The sequence below is a fragment of the Eptatretus burgeri genome, chromosome 6, assembly GCF_056783735.1.
Source record: "Eptatretus burgeri isolate ZD-2024b chromosome 6, Ebu_testis_v1, whole genome shotgun sequence".
In the NCBI taxonomy this organism is placed as follows: Eukaryota; Metazoa; Chordata; class Myxini; order Myxiniformes; family Myxinidae; genus Eptatretus; species Eptatretus burgeri.
This window is the reverse complement of record NC_140966.1, coordinates 53887779-53905907: the sequence shown is the minus strand read 5'-3', so window position 1 is coordinate 53905907 and position 18129 is coordinate 53887779. Positions and strand designations below refer to the sequence as shown.

At 43.0% G+C, this 18129-nt stretch overlaps 2 protein-coding genes across 7 annotated transcripts in view; one reads left to right on the top strand and one right to left on the bottom strand.

The window, feature by feature from the left end:
* CKAP2 (cytoskeleton associated protein 2) overlaps positions 1-17909 on the top strand; it is a 114093-nt gene extending 96184 nt beyond the window's left edge. The window contains exon 9 of the mRNA XM_085885095.1: positions 17624-17909. The gene's annotated coding sequence lies outside the window, so the exon portion shown is untranslated. The remainder of the gene's footprint in view (positions 1-17623) is intronic.
* Positions 10525-18129, bottom strand: part of LOC147024804 (cationic amino acid transporter 2-like) — a 48106-nt gene continuing 40501 nt past the window's right edge. For all 6 annotated transcript variants that reach the window (XM_085885085.1, XM_085885084.1, XM_085885090.1 and 3 more), the window contains 2 exons: positions 11747-11855; positions 10525-11636 (listed from right to left, as the gene is read on the bottom strand). In XM_085885085.1, coding sequence (XP_085741211.1) covers positions 11491-11636; positions 11747-11855 — 255 coding nt within the window. In that variant the 3' untranslated portion in view covers positions 10525-11490. The remainder of the gene's footprint in view (positions 11637-11746; positions 11856-18129) is intronic.

The window sequence follows — 18129 nt, the reverse complement described above, 5'->3', positions numbered from 1 at the left end:
GCTGCCAATCACGCAAACTGTTGACTCTCAGAAACTTGTCTTCTGATTGTGTTGTGGCTTTGGGTCTGCCAGACCTCTTCCGTCAGAGTTTCCTCCAGTTTCCAAGTGCCTTTTGATGGTGTAGGAAACTGTATTCACTGACACCTTGGCTTACTTTGCAATTTCTCGAAAGGAAAAACCTACACTTTTAAGGGTTATAATGGTCTGTCTGTCTTCCTTTGTTAATTGTCTTTTTCTCGCCATTATAATAGCAATATACTACTTCCTGCAGTGCAATATTGTCCAAATAATGCTTCAGAGGGTGTAGCAACACAGTCTGTTCCAACACTGCTTTTATACAGAGGGTTTGAAACGAATCAACAAAAGTTGGGACACCTGTAGGAATTGTTTGCATCAACTTTCAAGGCTTAATTTACTTCCATTGCTGCTGAATTCTGGCACATCTGAGAACAGAAATGATGGCGTTGAGAGCTTTTGGAGAGACTAGGATTACCTTCAGTGGGGTTGGCTTTCCAGGAGGAAAAGGCAAGCTAATTTCGGGAAATAGCCTGACAACATGAGTCGTACCAGAGAGATGTGAGGAACGACAGCTGGAGAAGTGAAGCTATGAACTGCTGGAGGAGAGGGGGAGATGTTTATTGAGAAATGAGTCCCAAGCATTGCCTGTGTCTGGAGATGCAAGAGATGATGGGCCCATCCATCCATTGGGACCATACTCTGTGCAGAGCGTTGGTGCTGCCTAAGCAGTCTCCTTGGCTATTGGGCACAATCTCGGATGGGTCACCACTCCGACGCAGGATACCAGCAAGCTGGCACTCATTTTGCTGACCTCGGATGACAGGCAGTCAACCCAACCTGGTATTAATTTAACAGCCAAGGGGGATTTGAACTCAGGATCCTAAGCCCACCACCCTAACCATTAAGCCAACACCAGGCGTATATTATGGGCCAATCATTGAAAAAGATGGTGGACCGCAGGCCAGACAAATCTGCAATACCTATCAGCATATTGGTGGTTCCCTGAAAACCACCAGGGAAGTACGTGACCTTAGGAGCTAAGGGCAGCAAAGGAAAAGTAGGAAAGGTTGCACAAGATGGTGAAGCAGAGTCAGTCGTAGAAATATGGGTGGGGATTGAACAGATTGGGTAAGGCCAGAAGCATCATAAAGGGCCTCGTCTGCAATATAAAATGTCAATTTTCACCATCATTTTCACTGGACGCATTCTTGATGCGAACAAAGAACTCATCCTTCGGGACAGGATAATTCCACCACTTCTATGACATCCGTGGAATATAGTTTATTATGACTTGTCATCCTGGCTCCCAACGACCCACAAGATGGCAACATCCAGTTACATAAACAGAGAATTCATGCCTTCCCCCTACCCTGATCCCCAAGGACTATGAAAAATTTTAACCACCGAAAGCCTTCCCGTGTACACCCCAATGAAAACCTCCAGTTTTCAACTCATTCCGTCCAGCGGTTCAGAAATGCGTCATAAAGTCAAACCAACAATTCTCAAATTATTTATGGAATGAGTGATAAATTCCATGTCCTTGCAACCATGAAAATTTAAAATCATGTGAAAAAATCCAAAGCAAACAAGCACTTGCATATCCATCAAGCAAATAAGCTTGCTTCCTCCCACCTGTAAAAAGTTGTATTTATTTTCCTTCCCATTGGAAGGCAATGGCAACTTCAAGAGTACAGAGAAAAATAATAAACATTGCAGTTTAAAACTAGCAAAGCATTCTTTTTCATGCAATATTTCAGGAGGGATGTTACTTCTCACGTTTTGTGGTGTTCACTTCCTTTAAAGCAACACCAATTGGTGACAAAATAAAAATCAAAAAACATTTTTTAACAAAGGTCCTCTTGTGGACAGTGAGGGGAATAAGGGAAAACATCGTTACATGCTGGACAAAAGTGCCGAAAATTTTTTGTGGTTACCTATGGACTTAAAGAAATCCCATGCTCCAAAAAAATCTGACCATATTTTCATGTGATTATGGGTCAAAATCCAAGATGGCGGCCAATTTTTTTTTTTAATCGATAAATAATTATAACTTCGCTAATATTGGTCATAAAAATGTGTAAACGATCTATTTGTAGGTAATGATGCCCACGGAGTCGATTGGAACCATCAGATTTGGGATTAGATCATCAGGAACTAAGATAATGGTCACATGTAGAAAAAATATGGGTCGCTCGATACGAACATTGACGTTTCGCGAGACACATTTGTTATACGAGACATACTTTGCTGGATACATATTTTAATAAAAACTGAACCATTATATCATGTACATGTGTATATGATGTACACGAATGAACACAAGCAAGTTAGTTCTTTTCGCAATTGCAGATACACGGGTCAGTCCAGTTCAGCCCAGATTTGATACATTTGCAGATGCGACAACCACGCTCGGATTTACAGCCACATTTGATAAGTTCACTGCAAGCTTTTGCAGCTTCTGGTATTGTCATCCAAATTGGTTCCCATTGGTCAGCCTGTAGACTCTATACAAACGCTTCAGGTGACGGTATGATAACGTAGGCCTGCCAACTTGCTGACCAAATTCCAGCCTGAAGGATAACTCTCTTGACATGTTGTACCAGTGCATCCTGCAACAAAGTAGTATGTACATTGCTACAAGACAAACCTGATTGGGTATACACTAAATATCAATCTTGCTATTTAATTCAAGCATTCTGCTTAATACCCTTAGTACCAAGTACCTTAGTTGGTGGAATATTTTCAAGAGGTCTGCTTTTCTTGGAGAACAACTCCCACCTCATATCGTTTATGTCGGCGTCATTGCTTGTTTTGTCATACATGACGATTGTGAAGCGTTCAAGGTGTTTAAATTGAGGCGATCCAGTATCTAACGTTTCAAAGGGATGATTCCAGATGAAGATGAAGGCTTCAGTAACCAAAAAGGGTAGCTTTTCATGATTGCCTGGCACATTTTTTGCCCTTCCAGAAGAAATACGAGGTGGTATCACTCCCTGAAAATGCGTGGAATACAGGAAGTGCCCGAGCGATCCTTTCTCCAAGGCTTACAGATATGGCGTTGATGCTGTGAACACAAAAGTTTTTGCCAACGCCAAATGCTACACAGAGCTCCAGGTCAGGTTGCAGTTCCAGCAGATCGAAGAAATGGCCGACAAGGATCACAAGCACATCTATGTCAACCGTATGCACTTGTACTTTCTTGGCCCCGTGCTGCAGAGCATGTACAATATGGAACACAATCCTGCTGTCTGCTTCTTCGTGTGTGCAGTCTGACATCACGTGACTTGTGCCTCTGGAAACAACTGTAGTGCCATTCGTTATGTCAATAAGATGCTTTTTTCAGCAGGCCAGTTGCCATCAGCCACTTTCTGTGTCAAAAATGAGAAGAGTTCATCTTTATTGGATGAATCCAATAGGAAATCGGTCCACTTGGAAGGTATCTTTGTTCTTGGATTGACCTTGAGGCGCACACCACTGCCTCTTTGTTCTCTTGTGGATGCCTTGATGCTGCTTGGTAAGTATTGGCCCCAGACGACATCTATCCTGTCTCTGACATACTGTAGCTCACGCAAAAGAAACGGCAAGAACATAGACTGTGCGTAGTCATCAAAGGTAGTAGCAGTAGCAGCTGACAAAGTATGGGCTAGGACGGCGCCATCAAATATCTTACAGTCCACTGTTCTTGGAAGTTCGTCTTGTTCACCTTGTTCGAATACTTCAATGCACCTAATCAAATCTGACTTGGTGCCCGTCCGAAGTTTTCCATGATTCGACATACTGGGAGGGTACAATTGATTTTCATGTGAGAAAAATGTGTCTCGATCTCCATCCCGCTGTTGATTTGCGATGTACAGTCGACCAAAAAGGCTTGCATCACTTCGAATGGCTGTGAGCTCTTTCGTTTTGGAGGTTTTCTTTAGTTTTGGTGTTTGGAACAAATGCAGTTTGTTCTTTTTGATTGACTCATGAATAGACTTGCTTTGTTCTGTGAAGACCTCCTTCTTAAATATGTTGTACTGAGCATTTCCAAGAGCTTCTAATCTTTTCATAGCGTTAGCTACTTCCTGGTCGGCACATTGACGTGTATGAAGAACCAAGAGTTCTTGGCAGTCATCAGAGAATGGATTTCCATACCCATTGATCGTCTGAATGAGGTTGTTTGTTTGCTGCTGGAATAACTTCTGTGCTGACAATCCTTCGTCGTGATGGTGGTACTGAAGATCGGCATCGTCGGAAGCCAAGTATTCGTTTTCAAAAGATGTGACCACTCGAGCTTGTTCAGGACCAGCGATCATCCATCTCTTCAAGGACTCAGGTTTTTCAGTCAGTCCGATAGCCCCACCCTTTCCTTTTACTTTAGCATTCTCCTGCTCGTGGGCCTGATCTATTGGAATAGCGGAAAATCTGCGGCTGCCTTTGACAACCACCCAGTGCTTTTCGAGGTCCTCTTTAACACCGACTGGTAGTGAATTCATATCCCAGATGTGCACGCTAACCCATCTGCTGTAATTGTAGTGATCCAGGGCGAAGAACAGGAACATCAGTGAATCCAGCACCTCTCAATAGAGTTGAAAGTTCTTTTCGCGATGGGCTCTAACGAAGATTAGTATAGTCTTTTCTAATCTCAGTACCAGGTCCCAATATTGAAAGGTTGGGCTCTTCTCTGTCATGGACATCTTCCAACTGTCAAAGACTTTCTCATCATCAGTATCAGTGTCATTCGCTGCAATGAATGATTCTTGTTGAAGATTTCCAAGAGCAAGAGCAGACACTTGATGTGCATGGTGAGTTCGGGTTATGTGCGATACTTTTAAGAATGACTGCGCTGTACCTGCCGTTGCTATAGCAGACTCTGTCAATGCGTCTATCCAGCCAGACGCATCTAACATATCGCCAAGAACAGTCCAAAGTGCCTTTTCCAGATGTAGGCCTCCAAACATGATGACCATCAAATTTTCTCCATGCGTTGTTGGAAATTTCCACTGTGTGTACTTGCACATGGCAAAGATCGGACAGTCGCATGCCAGAATTGGTATCTGACCAGGATTCAGAAATTGAGTTATACTCTGTATGATGCTCATGCCGTGTTTAACCATTGTGGCTGAGTCAGCCTTCTCTACAGAGTGGCAATAAGGCTGTGATTGCAGGCAATTCATTTGGTTGAGGCTGACGTGATGCATGATAGGCAGCCCATGACAATGGCACTAAGTCCTGTTGAAGTAGTTCAGATGCATGTTGAATCCACCGTTCCTCTTGGGCGTTGGCTTTCTCTATGTAATTAGCAAAACCTGACGTTGTGGTGTGTTCTATTGTGGGTACTTCTGTTGTTGTGGGTTTTATGTAAACAGCAGGTACAATAGAATACGAATCCGGAAGAACCAGACTTTGTGATGAATTTGAAGTTGTGTTGGCCAAGCTCACAGGTTGACTGTGTATAATCCCAGGATGGTCTTTTGTTGGCTGCTGAATGATGCTAATCCCTGTTCCATGAAAGGATCCCTGTGCTGTCGCTGAAGACTTTTTATGGTCAAGATTGTCTAACGCACTTACTGTGAACAAACCTTTTCTCAACTGGCTTGGACACACTACTCCATCGCTTCTATATTGTTCACACTGTGCGGCAGCAAGTTCGTTTTCAAGTTGCACGACACGTTTGTATGATACACTTATCCCTAAGCTGGCCATTTGATCAACTAGTGTCTTGCTCCTAGTTTGAGTATGTAAGTTTAAACTAACATATAAAAGGTACTGGGTGGTTCACGGTCTGGAGAGTAACGCTGATGTTTTGTCTCAACATTTCCTTTCTTCTTGCAGTTGTGAACCAATAGCTGTGTGAGTGTCAGGAATGCTTGGGAGTCATTTACTGAACCTGCTAAATTTGGGCCATTGATGAGCATGGACATTAACAATCTTGTACTGGGCGTAATCTGCTGACATCCAGGGTTGAATTTGCCACTGAATGCTATCATTTCTTTCAGGATTTCCTCCCTACATATCTTGGCAACTCTGGCAAACAACTTAGCTTCTTCGTCATAATCATGGAACAAGAAAGCATCTGAGTAGTTGCCGAATGTCTGCTGGGAATGCCAGGATTATGTTTTTTTTCCATCAGATTGCTCACCTAGTCCGAGCTAGAAGTGATTGAGGAGTTTTTCTTTTAACCGGGTTTTATTGATGGTGGTATCAATGCCAAAGTCCCCAAGTCTTTTCTCAAACATGTTGTGTATGTTTGATAGTTTGAATAGGTACGTCCCATCCTCGGCAGATTCCTCTATGTACGTTACAAGTTCAACAAACACTATTGAATTGATCATTTTGGCTTGTTGATTCAGCTCACGTTGCTCGACCCTTGTTGGACTATTCTGTCGCCTGTAACCACGATAGTCATTTCGGTACTTTGTCAGACATTCTATATGGTACTTGAGTTCATTTGAGACCAGATCCCCACATAGTATTTTTGCAAGTACTTTGCCGTCTTGCATTTCGGTGGCCACTAACTTTAAATTGTATCCTGCACATTTAGTTGCATATTCATGCAGTTTTCTGGGGCCACTCTCATCACAGAATAAACAAGTGTCCTTGCTTGATCCCGTTGATTGTCGCTTTGATTGCTGGGATGCGCTGGTACCTGGAGCTTTTTCATCGTCTTGTTGTTTACGTTTTTTAATCAGGTCTCGTACAAGTTTACTTTTATTAAACTTTTGGTGGCATGCCCGATGCCAAGAAGCGTTGTTTTCTGCAAAACATTCTGGGGTGCCATGTTCGCCAAAATCAACATCAACCGGCAATGCACCTATCTCTTCGAACTCTCTGACATTGTCAAGAAAGTCCTTACAGACGTCGTCAGCATTGCGGTTCTGTCTGTTCTTTGGACATGAAAGAGGTGAAGTGTATCTACTGTTCTGGCAAATGACACAAATTGTCCAGTCCATGGTGTGATGTTTCACTGAACAGTAGATTCAGGGCTGTTTACAACCTGTAACAAAGAAAATAAACATTATCCAACCGCCACATAATATACAATTACTTCCAGATGAATCTTCTATGAGGGCATTAGACAAAGTGAAATATGCATCATCAAATTATCAATTTGCCAACAAATAAACACATGATATAGGAAAGATGATAGTCAACATGTACACAACTTATTTGAGCGCAACAAAAAAGTCATTAAAACATGTAACGCGAACCATCAATTTTCATATCGAGCGACCCATATTTTTTCTACATGTGACCATTATCTTAGTTCCTGATGATCTAATCCCAAAGCTGATGGTTCCAATCGACTCCCTGGGCATCATTACCTACAAATAGATAGTTTACACATTTTTACGACCAATTTTAGCGAAGTTATAATTATTTATCGATTTTTAAAATAAATTTCGGCCACCATCTTGTATTTTGACCCATAATCACATGAAAATATGGTCCGATTTTTTGGAGCATGGGATTTCTTTATTAAGTATGTCCATAGGAAGCCACAAAAAAAAAATTTGCCACTTTAGTCCAGCGTGTAATGATATTGCCCCACTATGGAGCTAATTCCCCTCACCAACAGGCCATCACTGCTCGTATGGTTGGCAGTGTCCCAGAAGCTGCGGCAGAAAGAGAGTGGCACCTCTATATGTGAGAGAATTATGGGCTCAGCCTGTGGGTCACCCAGATAGCTCAGATGGCAGAGCACTGGTATGGTTCAACAGAGGACCTGGGTTTGATTCGATTCCACATGTACATTAAAAAAATCAAAGATAAAGTTGTCACCTTGAAAGTGAAGCAAAAGGTCAACGTCAGCATTCCCAACATTTTTGATTGTTTTGACTCTGAATTTTAAAATAGTTCCAAGACCACGATGTACAACTATCATTGTGACACAGCCAATTGCTGCAGAGGTTTCTTGTCTGCTGATATTATGTCCTTGGGGTAGGGGGAGTAATTCGTTTATATCGTGTTGACCTCGTTGGAATCAGTTTCCAAGGACCTTTTGGACAAGTATTACGTGAATATGGATAAGGGCTAGTTGTAAGCCTGGTGTTGGCTAAAGATCTTAGGGTCTTGAGTTAGAGCTCCTGTCATGCCGTTTGTTAAGTAACACCAGATGGGCTGACTCAGCCTGCCATCCTTCTGAAGTCGGCAAAATGAGTACCAGCTTACTGGAAAACAGGGGCACTGCATTCCCAGCAACGATGCAACCAGAGGCGACATACAAAATGATGAGGGGATGTTGTCTGTTGCTGGGTTTACAACTTAATGTATAGAGAGGGTAAGACATTTTGTTTTTGTGCTCCCTTACATCAAGAACCTAGTGAGGTTAGGTAAGTACAGATGACATTGGATCACAAAGAACAGCATGGGCTGCAACAGGCCATTTTGTGTCTGAGGCTGGAGAAGGGTGGCAACTGCTTGCCATGCAAGGCCATAATTAACTGAGTGTGTAGAGCCTTGATTGGAATGCTGCAGTTACATGTGCTCGCTGGTCAATAGGATGTGGGCTGATCTGCCATCTGCCTTCAAGGCAAAGGACGTGTAGGAGGCATCTCGATGTAATCAAGTAGGAAACCTGTGAGCTTATGTGTTACGTGTCACCACACGAGGGGTAGTGCAGTGTTAATTAGCTAGGGTTTAAGAATAAGCTTCCCCAGTATGTAATCACCCCTCTGATTTTTCCCTATGTTTTTATATTTCAAGATCAGCAATAAAGATGGGGAACACATCCCTAAAACCACTACAAGGTGGCAGAAAATCCCACCTTCAAAGGGTGACAAGTGAAAGCACTCCCCCGAGGGATGATTGATGGGCATGAAGTCAGAAGCTAGCCGGGCAGACAGAAGCCCCGCCTTCCCGGGTTTTGTGCGAGCAGACCACGCCCCGGAGGTGGAGGATCGTTAGGCGCGACGCCTGAAGAGGAAGAGTTTGTGGGGGAGCATATACTGAATGGGACGAGAGATCGGCAGAACGCACGCACAAGGTCAGTGTGAGGAACGCACAAGGCAGAGTTGATTTCGGAAGAGAGTCAGAGGCGGGAGCTCAGGGCTTGCACATTTTTGGAGAGCCGTGATCAGAGTGGAGGCACGAGGTGCATTGTACTAGAGAGACGAGAGCGGAGGGTGAGCCCATGCGACGAGGAAGATGGCACGATCCTTGAATTAGGGTTGAGGCGATTTGGCTCGCGTAGTGAAGCAAGACACTGGCCTTTGGCTCTTGGTTGGGTCGGTGAGGATGATCGGCGCATGAAGCCGTTAGACTGGGGCTCTGATCCATGGTGGGGAGTGCTGCTCGCGGATTGCCTGGCATGCGTTTGTCCCGCTACGAGAGAAGCGCCATTTTGTATGCGTCTGCATATGCAAAGAGGAGCACCTCAATTCCAAGTTCCACAAAGACCAGCTCTGGGCCAAGCTAAGTACAAGAATACTCGAAAGGAAGGTTTTCTTTTTATTTTGTGTTCCCTTTGTATGTATTCGAGTCTGTGTGAAGAGGTGCCTCGACTTTAGAATTTATTAGTTCATTACCCTTTTGAATTATTGGCCTTTGTAAATATTTGTTCATTTTCATTAAATGTATTTCTTTTAAGAAGCTGTAGCTGAATATTTGTAGTGGGGTTAGAGTATAATGCACCCCCCCCTCTTGTGCTGTCCTGGTGCAGCACCACTGTGCTGTGCTCCTCCACCATTGCCCCCCCCTTTCCTGCATGCACATTAATCTCAGTTTCGGTTGTAAGCCTTTAAGGGAGAAGCTTGGCCATCCATCCAGGCAAGGGGTTACATCACCTGGACATGACAATATGTTCTATCTGCGTTGACACCTACCAAGATTTCCTTTTCTGTCATCTCATCCCATGTGTGTAATAAATATATTTTTTTTTTTAAAAAGAGCGTTTGGTTCAGTTTAGAATTACCTGCAGGATTAAATTGGTTACAAATCTTCATTGATGACTGCCGTTGTTTCAACCTGAGTACAAAACACACTCTCTGCTCGGGTACAGCTTCTTTTTTTTTTCCAAATGGATTCAAGCACACGATAGTCTTCAAACAGATTTGCTTAGCCATGTCTCCGTGTCAGCACAAAAACGGTGGTTGTTAGAAGGTTGCCATGAAGCAGTGCACATGACATCTTATGGTAGGAGAGAGAAATGACACGAGCGGGAGGAACAACAGCCTTCAAAAAAATGGGTGCGTCAGATGCAGGGAAGTCACGACATGCTCCATAATTTGTTACTTTGCATCTCCTGTAGAGGTGAAGACAGCCTCATTCACTATGTTATGGACACTTCAGAAAGAAGGATTCTGTACTGGGATCAGAGGTGGTTGACCAATAGATGAAGCACATTGAAGAGGATTGATATTTTATCGAAGCATGAGAATAGAGTTCGCACGTGGTTCTAGGTGGGGTGACAGAACTTTGGGGGTGACTCTCGTAACTTGCGACATTGACTCCTTTGTACCTCATGCTTGTTATCCCAATCTTGCAATGTTTCTCTTCTACACCAATCTAAGGCCCAAATTCATAATGCTGGCTTTATACAAGGGTGTTTTATTTTTCCCCCAACTTAAGCAAACATAAATTAGGGGCACAGTAAGTGTTACGTTGTGCAACTTGTAGAAGCCATCGTGATATCACTCACCTACAAGAGTGTTGCTTTTTTGTAATTAATTAACTCAGCTGCAAGTCTTGTAAGGCTGTCTCCGTTTACTCCAACAGAGAAGTTAGGAGGCTAAATTGGGAAGAGGAAGAGAAGGAATAACAACAGGAGAGAAAAGGTTCAGGGAGTTTTGAACGATTGGGGAGAAAGGGAAGGTGTGTATACATGTTCGTACTTTTACAGAGATGATGTGGGGGTGGTTTTTGTATACATGTTTAGATTACACCCTTTGACATGTGTGGTCAGAAATGTTTTGTGTTACACTTTATGGATTGCAATACCTGAGGACAACTGAAAAAAAACCCACATCAGTGAATAAAATAAGTTATTCTACACTGTTACGAAGATAAAACTTCAAGTGTGCAACAGATACTCTTCCTGAAAACTATAAATGAGGCTTAAGAAATAGCCAACCACTATCTTGTAACACTGGCACTTCAAGTAAAAGGGTCATGGTTTTGTTCCAAAAAGGGTGGTCCAGCTGAGTCACAACCTGTGTAGTTCACACCAGGACTACGAGACGATGCAACAATCGTCATTGCCTGGTTAGCATGTTGTTTTTTTAATTGAAATGAAGTACTCTTGTGGTTTAAAAAAATAAATAATCACACCCAAGGTTTTCCAACAAAGAAAAAAATTCTGTTGTAGTTCGATTGAAAGGAAAGTTTGTAGGAGGTTGCTTTTGCATCTGCGCACGCACATCTACAAAGCAGTTCTTCCCCCAACGGAAACTGAAGCATGTATTTGGACTCGTCGATCGACATTTTCCTCATTCTCATGTAATAAATGGGGAGAGCTTATGGGTTGGAGAGGAAGTTTCTTTTCCATGTTTCCAATTATTTTCCCCCTGCAGTCAGGGCTTGATCCTCCTCCCCAAAAACTTTTTCGTGGTCCTTAGTGGAGCGATTGGTAGGCTTGCTGCTCATTTCTCCTTGCCCCTCCTTGCTGTGCCGTATTCCATAGAAAAAGTAGATTAAAAAACCTGTGGGGATGTGACATGGTTATAAAATAATTTCGCATTTCAAGTTTGGAGATGTGTGTATGTACGTGTGTGTGTGTGTATATATATGTTAATATATGAAATCGTCTTACCCACGACCATCCAGATTGAAAAACGCACCCAAGTACTTCCACTGAAAGTCATCATCAGGTAAACATTCACCATCACACTGAGAATTGGCAGGAAAGGAAGTAACGGAACCTGCACCCAACAGGGTAAAACGCACAAGTCTTGTAAGAGTGCACAACTCCCATGCACAGGCAGGGTCCAGTAAGCAGTTTTAGCGATTACTTTATGCTGCATTACAACAAGAACAACGAGAAGGCACTCAGTGGAGCGCATACCTCTCTGCCAGCCTGAACAGTTTACGTTTTGTATCCACTGATAGGCCACATCTGCTGACCTGAACCAAAATCGAATTGGCTTGTTCTTGTCATCTAACCAACTCATCCACCAAATTTTGTCACAAGTGATCCACAACTTTGTAAGACATCATGCATTTCATTTTTGGCCCCATTTCTCAATGGTGAAGAATCACTCACAAAAATAAAAAAAAAATTCTAGTATCCGGATTCGGAAACGGATCTTCACCAAAATGGAATCAATTCTTCCTTGTCGCATACCCAAACTGTCCACCAAATTTCATCTGAATCCATCAACTTTTTGAGATTTCCTGTTCACAAACGGATAGACAAATAAACAGATACAAACAGATGAAAACATAACCTCCGTCCACCTTCGGTGGCAGAGGTAATCAGAAGGCATCTCAAAATTCAAAGTCCGTCCATGTCTGCTTTGGACTCGAACTAAACTTGATGAAAACTACTACTGAAGAAAAAAAAATAAAATAAAGTACGTCTTATTCATTTGCGTATATATATATATATATATATATATATATATATATATATATATATATATATATACATACATACATATATATATATATATATATATATATACATACATACATACACAGTAGACTAGGTGTAAGTCGGCAGCGTGTAGCTCGTCACTTCGCCTAAGTCGGCAGCGTCAAAAAGTCCCGAATTTATCTCATGTTAAATCCCTTTGAATAAAGGGTCATTCCTCTGTAAGTCGTCATCTCTAAGTCGTCACTTCGTCTAAGTCGTCAGATGTTGTCCATTCCCACGTAATGGAAACTCAAGTAAATTACCACTCCTAACTCGTCACACGGAACTCCTGCCTCATGAGAAGCCCGATTTCATGGAATCGTGATGCTCGCTCATTGGTGTACACCGCCAGTGATAGGCTATTTATAACTGCGTACACACGTTGATCGCACTGCAGGCAGGACAATGGCGTCTAAGCGTAAGCTTACAACTAAAACCTACCAAGAAAAATACGACATTATCCAGTTTTGCGAGGCAAATCCACTTATGAAGAAAACAGACATAGCTGAGAAGTTGGACATCAAACGGCAGACATTGAACGATATCTTGAAGAATAAGGGCAAGATATTTGGACAAGTGGAGAAGATCGTGAGGCCGGTGGGAAGTGTGAAATGCGTGAAATGTGTGTCCTTTGAAGATGTCGATGACGCGCTCATCATCTGGTTTTGGCAAATGTCGGCTCAGCCAAATATTCGGCCGATACTGTCTTTCGGTGGAGGATTGCCCAGCCAACATCATGGAATACAATGACCGGTTTGAATCCTTTCTCATGCACCAGATGCCCAAGAGTTTGAGGCAGTCAAACATAACGGATTACTTCGCGAAGAAGTAAAGGATCGATCGAGCTTCGTGTTGAAGTCCGATCATGGTTTTATATTGGCTTGTTTTGTGCATTACCGCACTCACTTACACATAGGCATTGAGTGGTAATCATCACCACGATGACTGTGTCATGTAATTTGTCACCATACCATCACCGATGGTATACGAGTTGTCTTACAGAGTTGTTCATTATCTTTACTTTTGATAAACTGATTCATGAATTCCATCTTTGCTTGATCACTTTCCAACTCACCAACTCACCCCCACCTATGCCCCGAGGATTGTGTTTTCCTTTTGGTACAATAGCCGGCTCTCACACATATGTGTCCAGGCCACGCGCAACTTCATCCTTCACCCCACAGTCATCATGAATGTTGCAATACGCGCAAGTCGTCACATTTTTAAGTCGTCACATTTTTAAGTCGTCACTTTTTTTTCTCGGTCCCGATGGTGACGACTTGCGCCTAGTCTACTGTATATATATACATACATATATATATATATATATATATATATATATATATATATATATATATATATATATATATACATACATACAAGGTTTGTTGAAAAATAGATGACCAAAGCTCAAATTTCCCTGAGTAACCACATTCCTGGAACTAGTTTCCAAAGCAAAAAACAGCTGTCCAGTGTTTGATGCCCTTTGGGCTTATAAGGGCTATTTATAGTCACGATGTCTTTGTCCTTTTTACCCAATTATTAATTTGCTGGTATTCTGTGTTGGAGTGCTGGTATCCTTTTAACTTCTTTGCTCACTGAAGATCTGGGTAAAATCGCAAACTGGTCCAACACGTGGAACATGTCTTTCAATCCGGACAAATCTCACACTCTCACTTTGTCTCTCCAAAAGGACCGTTTGGAAACCCCCCCCCCCCATCCACTTTCTCAACAATCCTCTGGAAGAAGTCCTTTCAAGCTTCTGGGTCTCACTATCTGCCATGATCTTTCCTGGGAAAGCCACATTTCCAACCTGCCTTCCAAAGTCAGTCGACGATTGGGAATCCTCCATCGTGCAAAGTCCTTCCTCGGCCCACCTGAGCTCCTGACCTTTCATTCGCATACAAAGCTTTCATTCGCAGCCTGATGGAGTACTGCTCTCCCCTCTGGGCTGGTGCTCGTGCTTCCCACCTTTCTCGGCTTCATGCTGTGGAAACCAAGGCATTTCAGATCATTGGCATCTCCCGCGATGAGGCTGAGTCTTTGGGCCTCTCACTCCCTCACCCAGGCGGGTCGGTGGTCGTTCTGTCTTCTACCGTCTCGCCCCCCCCCCGCCCCGCTCTGTCTGCGATTTGTCCCCACCATATTAATGCAGGGCACTCAAGGTCTGCCAACAACCCCCTTCTGGTAAAACTACCAAAATCATGAATCACTGCTCACCTTCACTCTTTCATTCCTCTTTTTCCCGCCTTTGGAATAAACTCCCTCACTTTATTCAATCCCACTCTTCCCTCCAGGCCTTCAAAACAGCTGTTCACCACTACCTCTTATCTTCCCCCATCCAAATACTCGATCTTTTATACCCCCGTTAATCCACCCCTAACCCACCTCCTTCAAATTCCCTGCTTTCCTTCCTGAAAGTCCCTGTAATGTCAATCTTGTATACCCCGTGGTCCCCACCCCATCCCTTTCCCTTCCACAGATGTCCTAATGTCTCTGTTACCCACTGTTTTGTCCTTCCCACTCCCAACCCTCTTGTCTCATGCCCCCTTACTCTGTCTCCAAGGAAAAAAACCAGCTGTCTCGTGTTTGATGCCGTGGTCTTATAAGGGCTATTTATCGTGACTGACTTTGGCCTTTTAATCCAATTATTAATTATTTTTCTACATATTCTCATGTTAAAGGTTGTTTGAAAATTTAATAACAAGAGCTCAAATGGTAAAAAAAAACAGTGATGGGAGAGACAGACAAGCGACTACAAAACCTGTATCGTTGCGTAGGGGATAGGCTAATCGTATACATCAAAGCAAAACACAGCTAAAAACAAAGCAAAAAAATACCCCCGAGCGGGAGTGCCGGTCATCTCTACCAGAGGTCGAAAGTAACTCTGTGAAAGACTGGAATATGGGCAGTTCATAAAGTACGTACGCTCTACTTCCGGGTTTCAAAACCACCCACCCCCCTCTGTATGCAGGCTAGTGACCACCCACCCACCCCCTCATACATCGCGAATGCAAAGCCAGCAGTTCATTATGAACCGATGTTTGTAAGTCATGACGATGCAGTCCCTAGCGGTGCAATTTACCTTTTTCTTTTAATATCACAGCACATCATTTATGAAAATAAAAGTACAAATTGACATTCAAGACAATGTTAATGTCATAAATGAAAGTAAGTGTGCATATAAACTTGTGTTCCATTGTTTTAGTTAAATTTGACAAAAGCTTCAAATGTAATATTTGTCTCGGAGAGTTCCGGTTCTTAATTTAATATTTTTATTTTTGTATGTACTTTATGTACGGCCCATACGGGGAATCAGAGCGAAGTTTGAAGGGCTATAAAATCGGAACGAGAGCAAATTTCAAAAAAAAGGCTCATGTTGTTGTAGATAATAGTCCGTAGTATCTGAATCACTAATAACATTTGATCTCGCTTGATAAATGAGGGAGGAGATACGCTTTGAAATCAACGATTTTCGCAACTTTGACAGCCTCGTGACGTTGACCTCGACCTTGGACGACCTTGAAAGTTATATCGTTGTGCATGTCTCATCGACCTCTATCCATTCCATTATTGGTTATTTGTCTCCACTCGGTTTGATTGTGGACGGACGGGCGGACAGACTTCAAGACTGTTATTATTAGGTTATCTCTACTGAGATGATAGAGATGACCTAAAAAATACATCATTACATGTACATCTGGATTATTGGTGCACAACTTTTAACCATCCATCCATCCATCCATTGGGACCATACTCTGTACAGAGCATAAATGCTGCCAAAGCAGTCTCCTGGGCTATTGGACACAATCCTGGATGGGTCACCACTCCGACACAGGATACCAGTAAGCTGGCACTCGTTTTACTGACCTCAGAAGGATGACAGGCAGAGTCAACCCCACCTGGTATTAATTCAACAGCTGAGTGGGGTTTGAACTCAGGATCTTAGGATCCCAAGCCCAGCACCTGAACCATTAAGCCAACACCAGGTGTATACACTACATCGCCAAGAGTATGCGGACACCCCTTCTAATTAGTGGATTCGGCTATTTCAACCACACCCATTGCTGACAGGTGTATAAAATCAAGCACACAGCCATGCAATCTCCATCAACAAACAATGGCAGTAGAATGGGCCGTACTGAAGAGCTCAGTGACTTTTAACGTGGCACCGTCATAGGATGCCACCTTTCCAACAAGTCAGTTCATCAAATTTCTGCCCTGCTCGAGCTGCCCCGGTCAACTGGAAGTGCTGTTATTGTGAAGTGGAAACGCCGAGGAGCAACAACAGCTCAGCCATGAAGTGGTAGGCCACACAAGCTCATATAACAGGACGGCCAAGTGCTGAAGCGTGTAGCGTGAAAAAAATTCTGTCGTCGGTTGCAACACTCACCACTGAGTTCTGCAGTTCCGCAGCTCCGCAACACTCACCACTGAACTGCCTCTGGAAGCAACGTAAGCACAAATTGTTCGTCGAGAACTTCATGAAATGGGTTTCCATGGCCGAGCAACCGCACACAAGCCTAAGATCACCATGCGCAATGCCAAGCGCCGGCTGGAGTGGTGAAACGCTCACTGCCATTGGACTCTCGAGACATGACAGAAGTAAATAGACACCATGATTTTAAAATAATTAATTTCTTCAACATTTGAAGTACATTTTATGCATTTTAATCATAGACTCCTATAGAGAAGGACTGGAACGTCACGATCTCGGGGTTTGTAACTTGAGTCTGAAGGATTAATTTGAGCCCGGGGCTAAAATGACTTCGAGAAGGGCTAGAGACATGATCTCGGGATCCATATAGGGGTTTTTGAGGACGGCGAGTTCGATTGTGTCATTTTCAACACCACCTGAGGTCATCTTCAAGGTCAAAAGGTCATATTTCAAGGTCAAATTACTGAATTTTGGTATTTTTTGCCCGTTCTTGTGTCTAACTCAGAGGAAAACTTTTGTAAAGTCTATGACAAAACATGACATTGTGCACCTACTGCACCTACTTGCTGATTTCTATCATCGTTAACTAATGTATGTTTTGTTTGTTTCTCTTTCAGAAACTGTCCAGCTGGTGATCTCACAGGATCTTTGTGTTGTTTCCTGCTTTGGTGACAATATGCCACGTCGTTGCAGCTGCTTTAGTTGTAGAGGAAACTATGATGGGACGCCTTATGTAAAGGTCATATCCTTCCCTAAAGATCCTGAGGAGAGGGAGAGATGGATATTGGCAATGCCAAATGAGAAAGAAAGCTTGAGGTGCTTAAAGGAGATATATATTTGTGAGACACATTTCAATTGTGATTGGTTGTCAGTTAGGGGTGGCAAACGACCCAAAGAACCCCCATCAATATTTCCTGGAGTACCGAAAACAGCTTTGAAGCAGGTGACCTCAGCCCCACGCCAAACATCTTCTACATCAGAATCAAGAGCTAAGAAGATGCAGGCAGCTGATGAGGCTGCAGACAATATCCAAGATTTCGACCACTTCTGTGCTAAAATCAGCTCCTATTTTCTTGGCTTTAACATCATAAAAGACCAGGAAAACCTTTACCTATCAAGAACT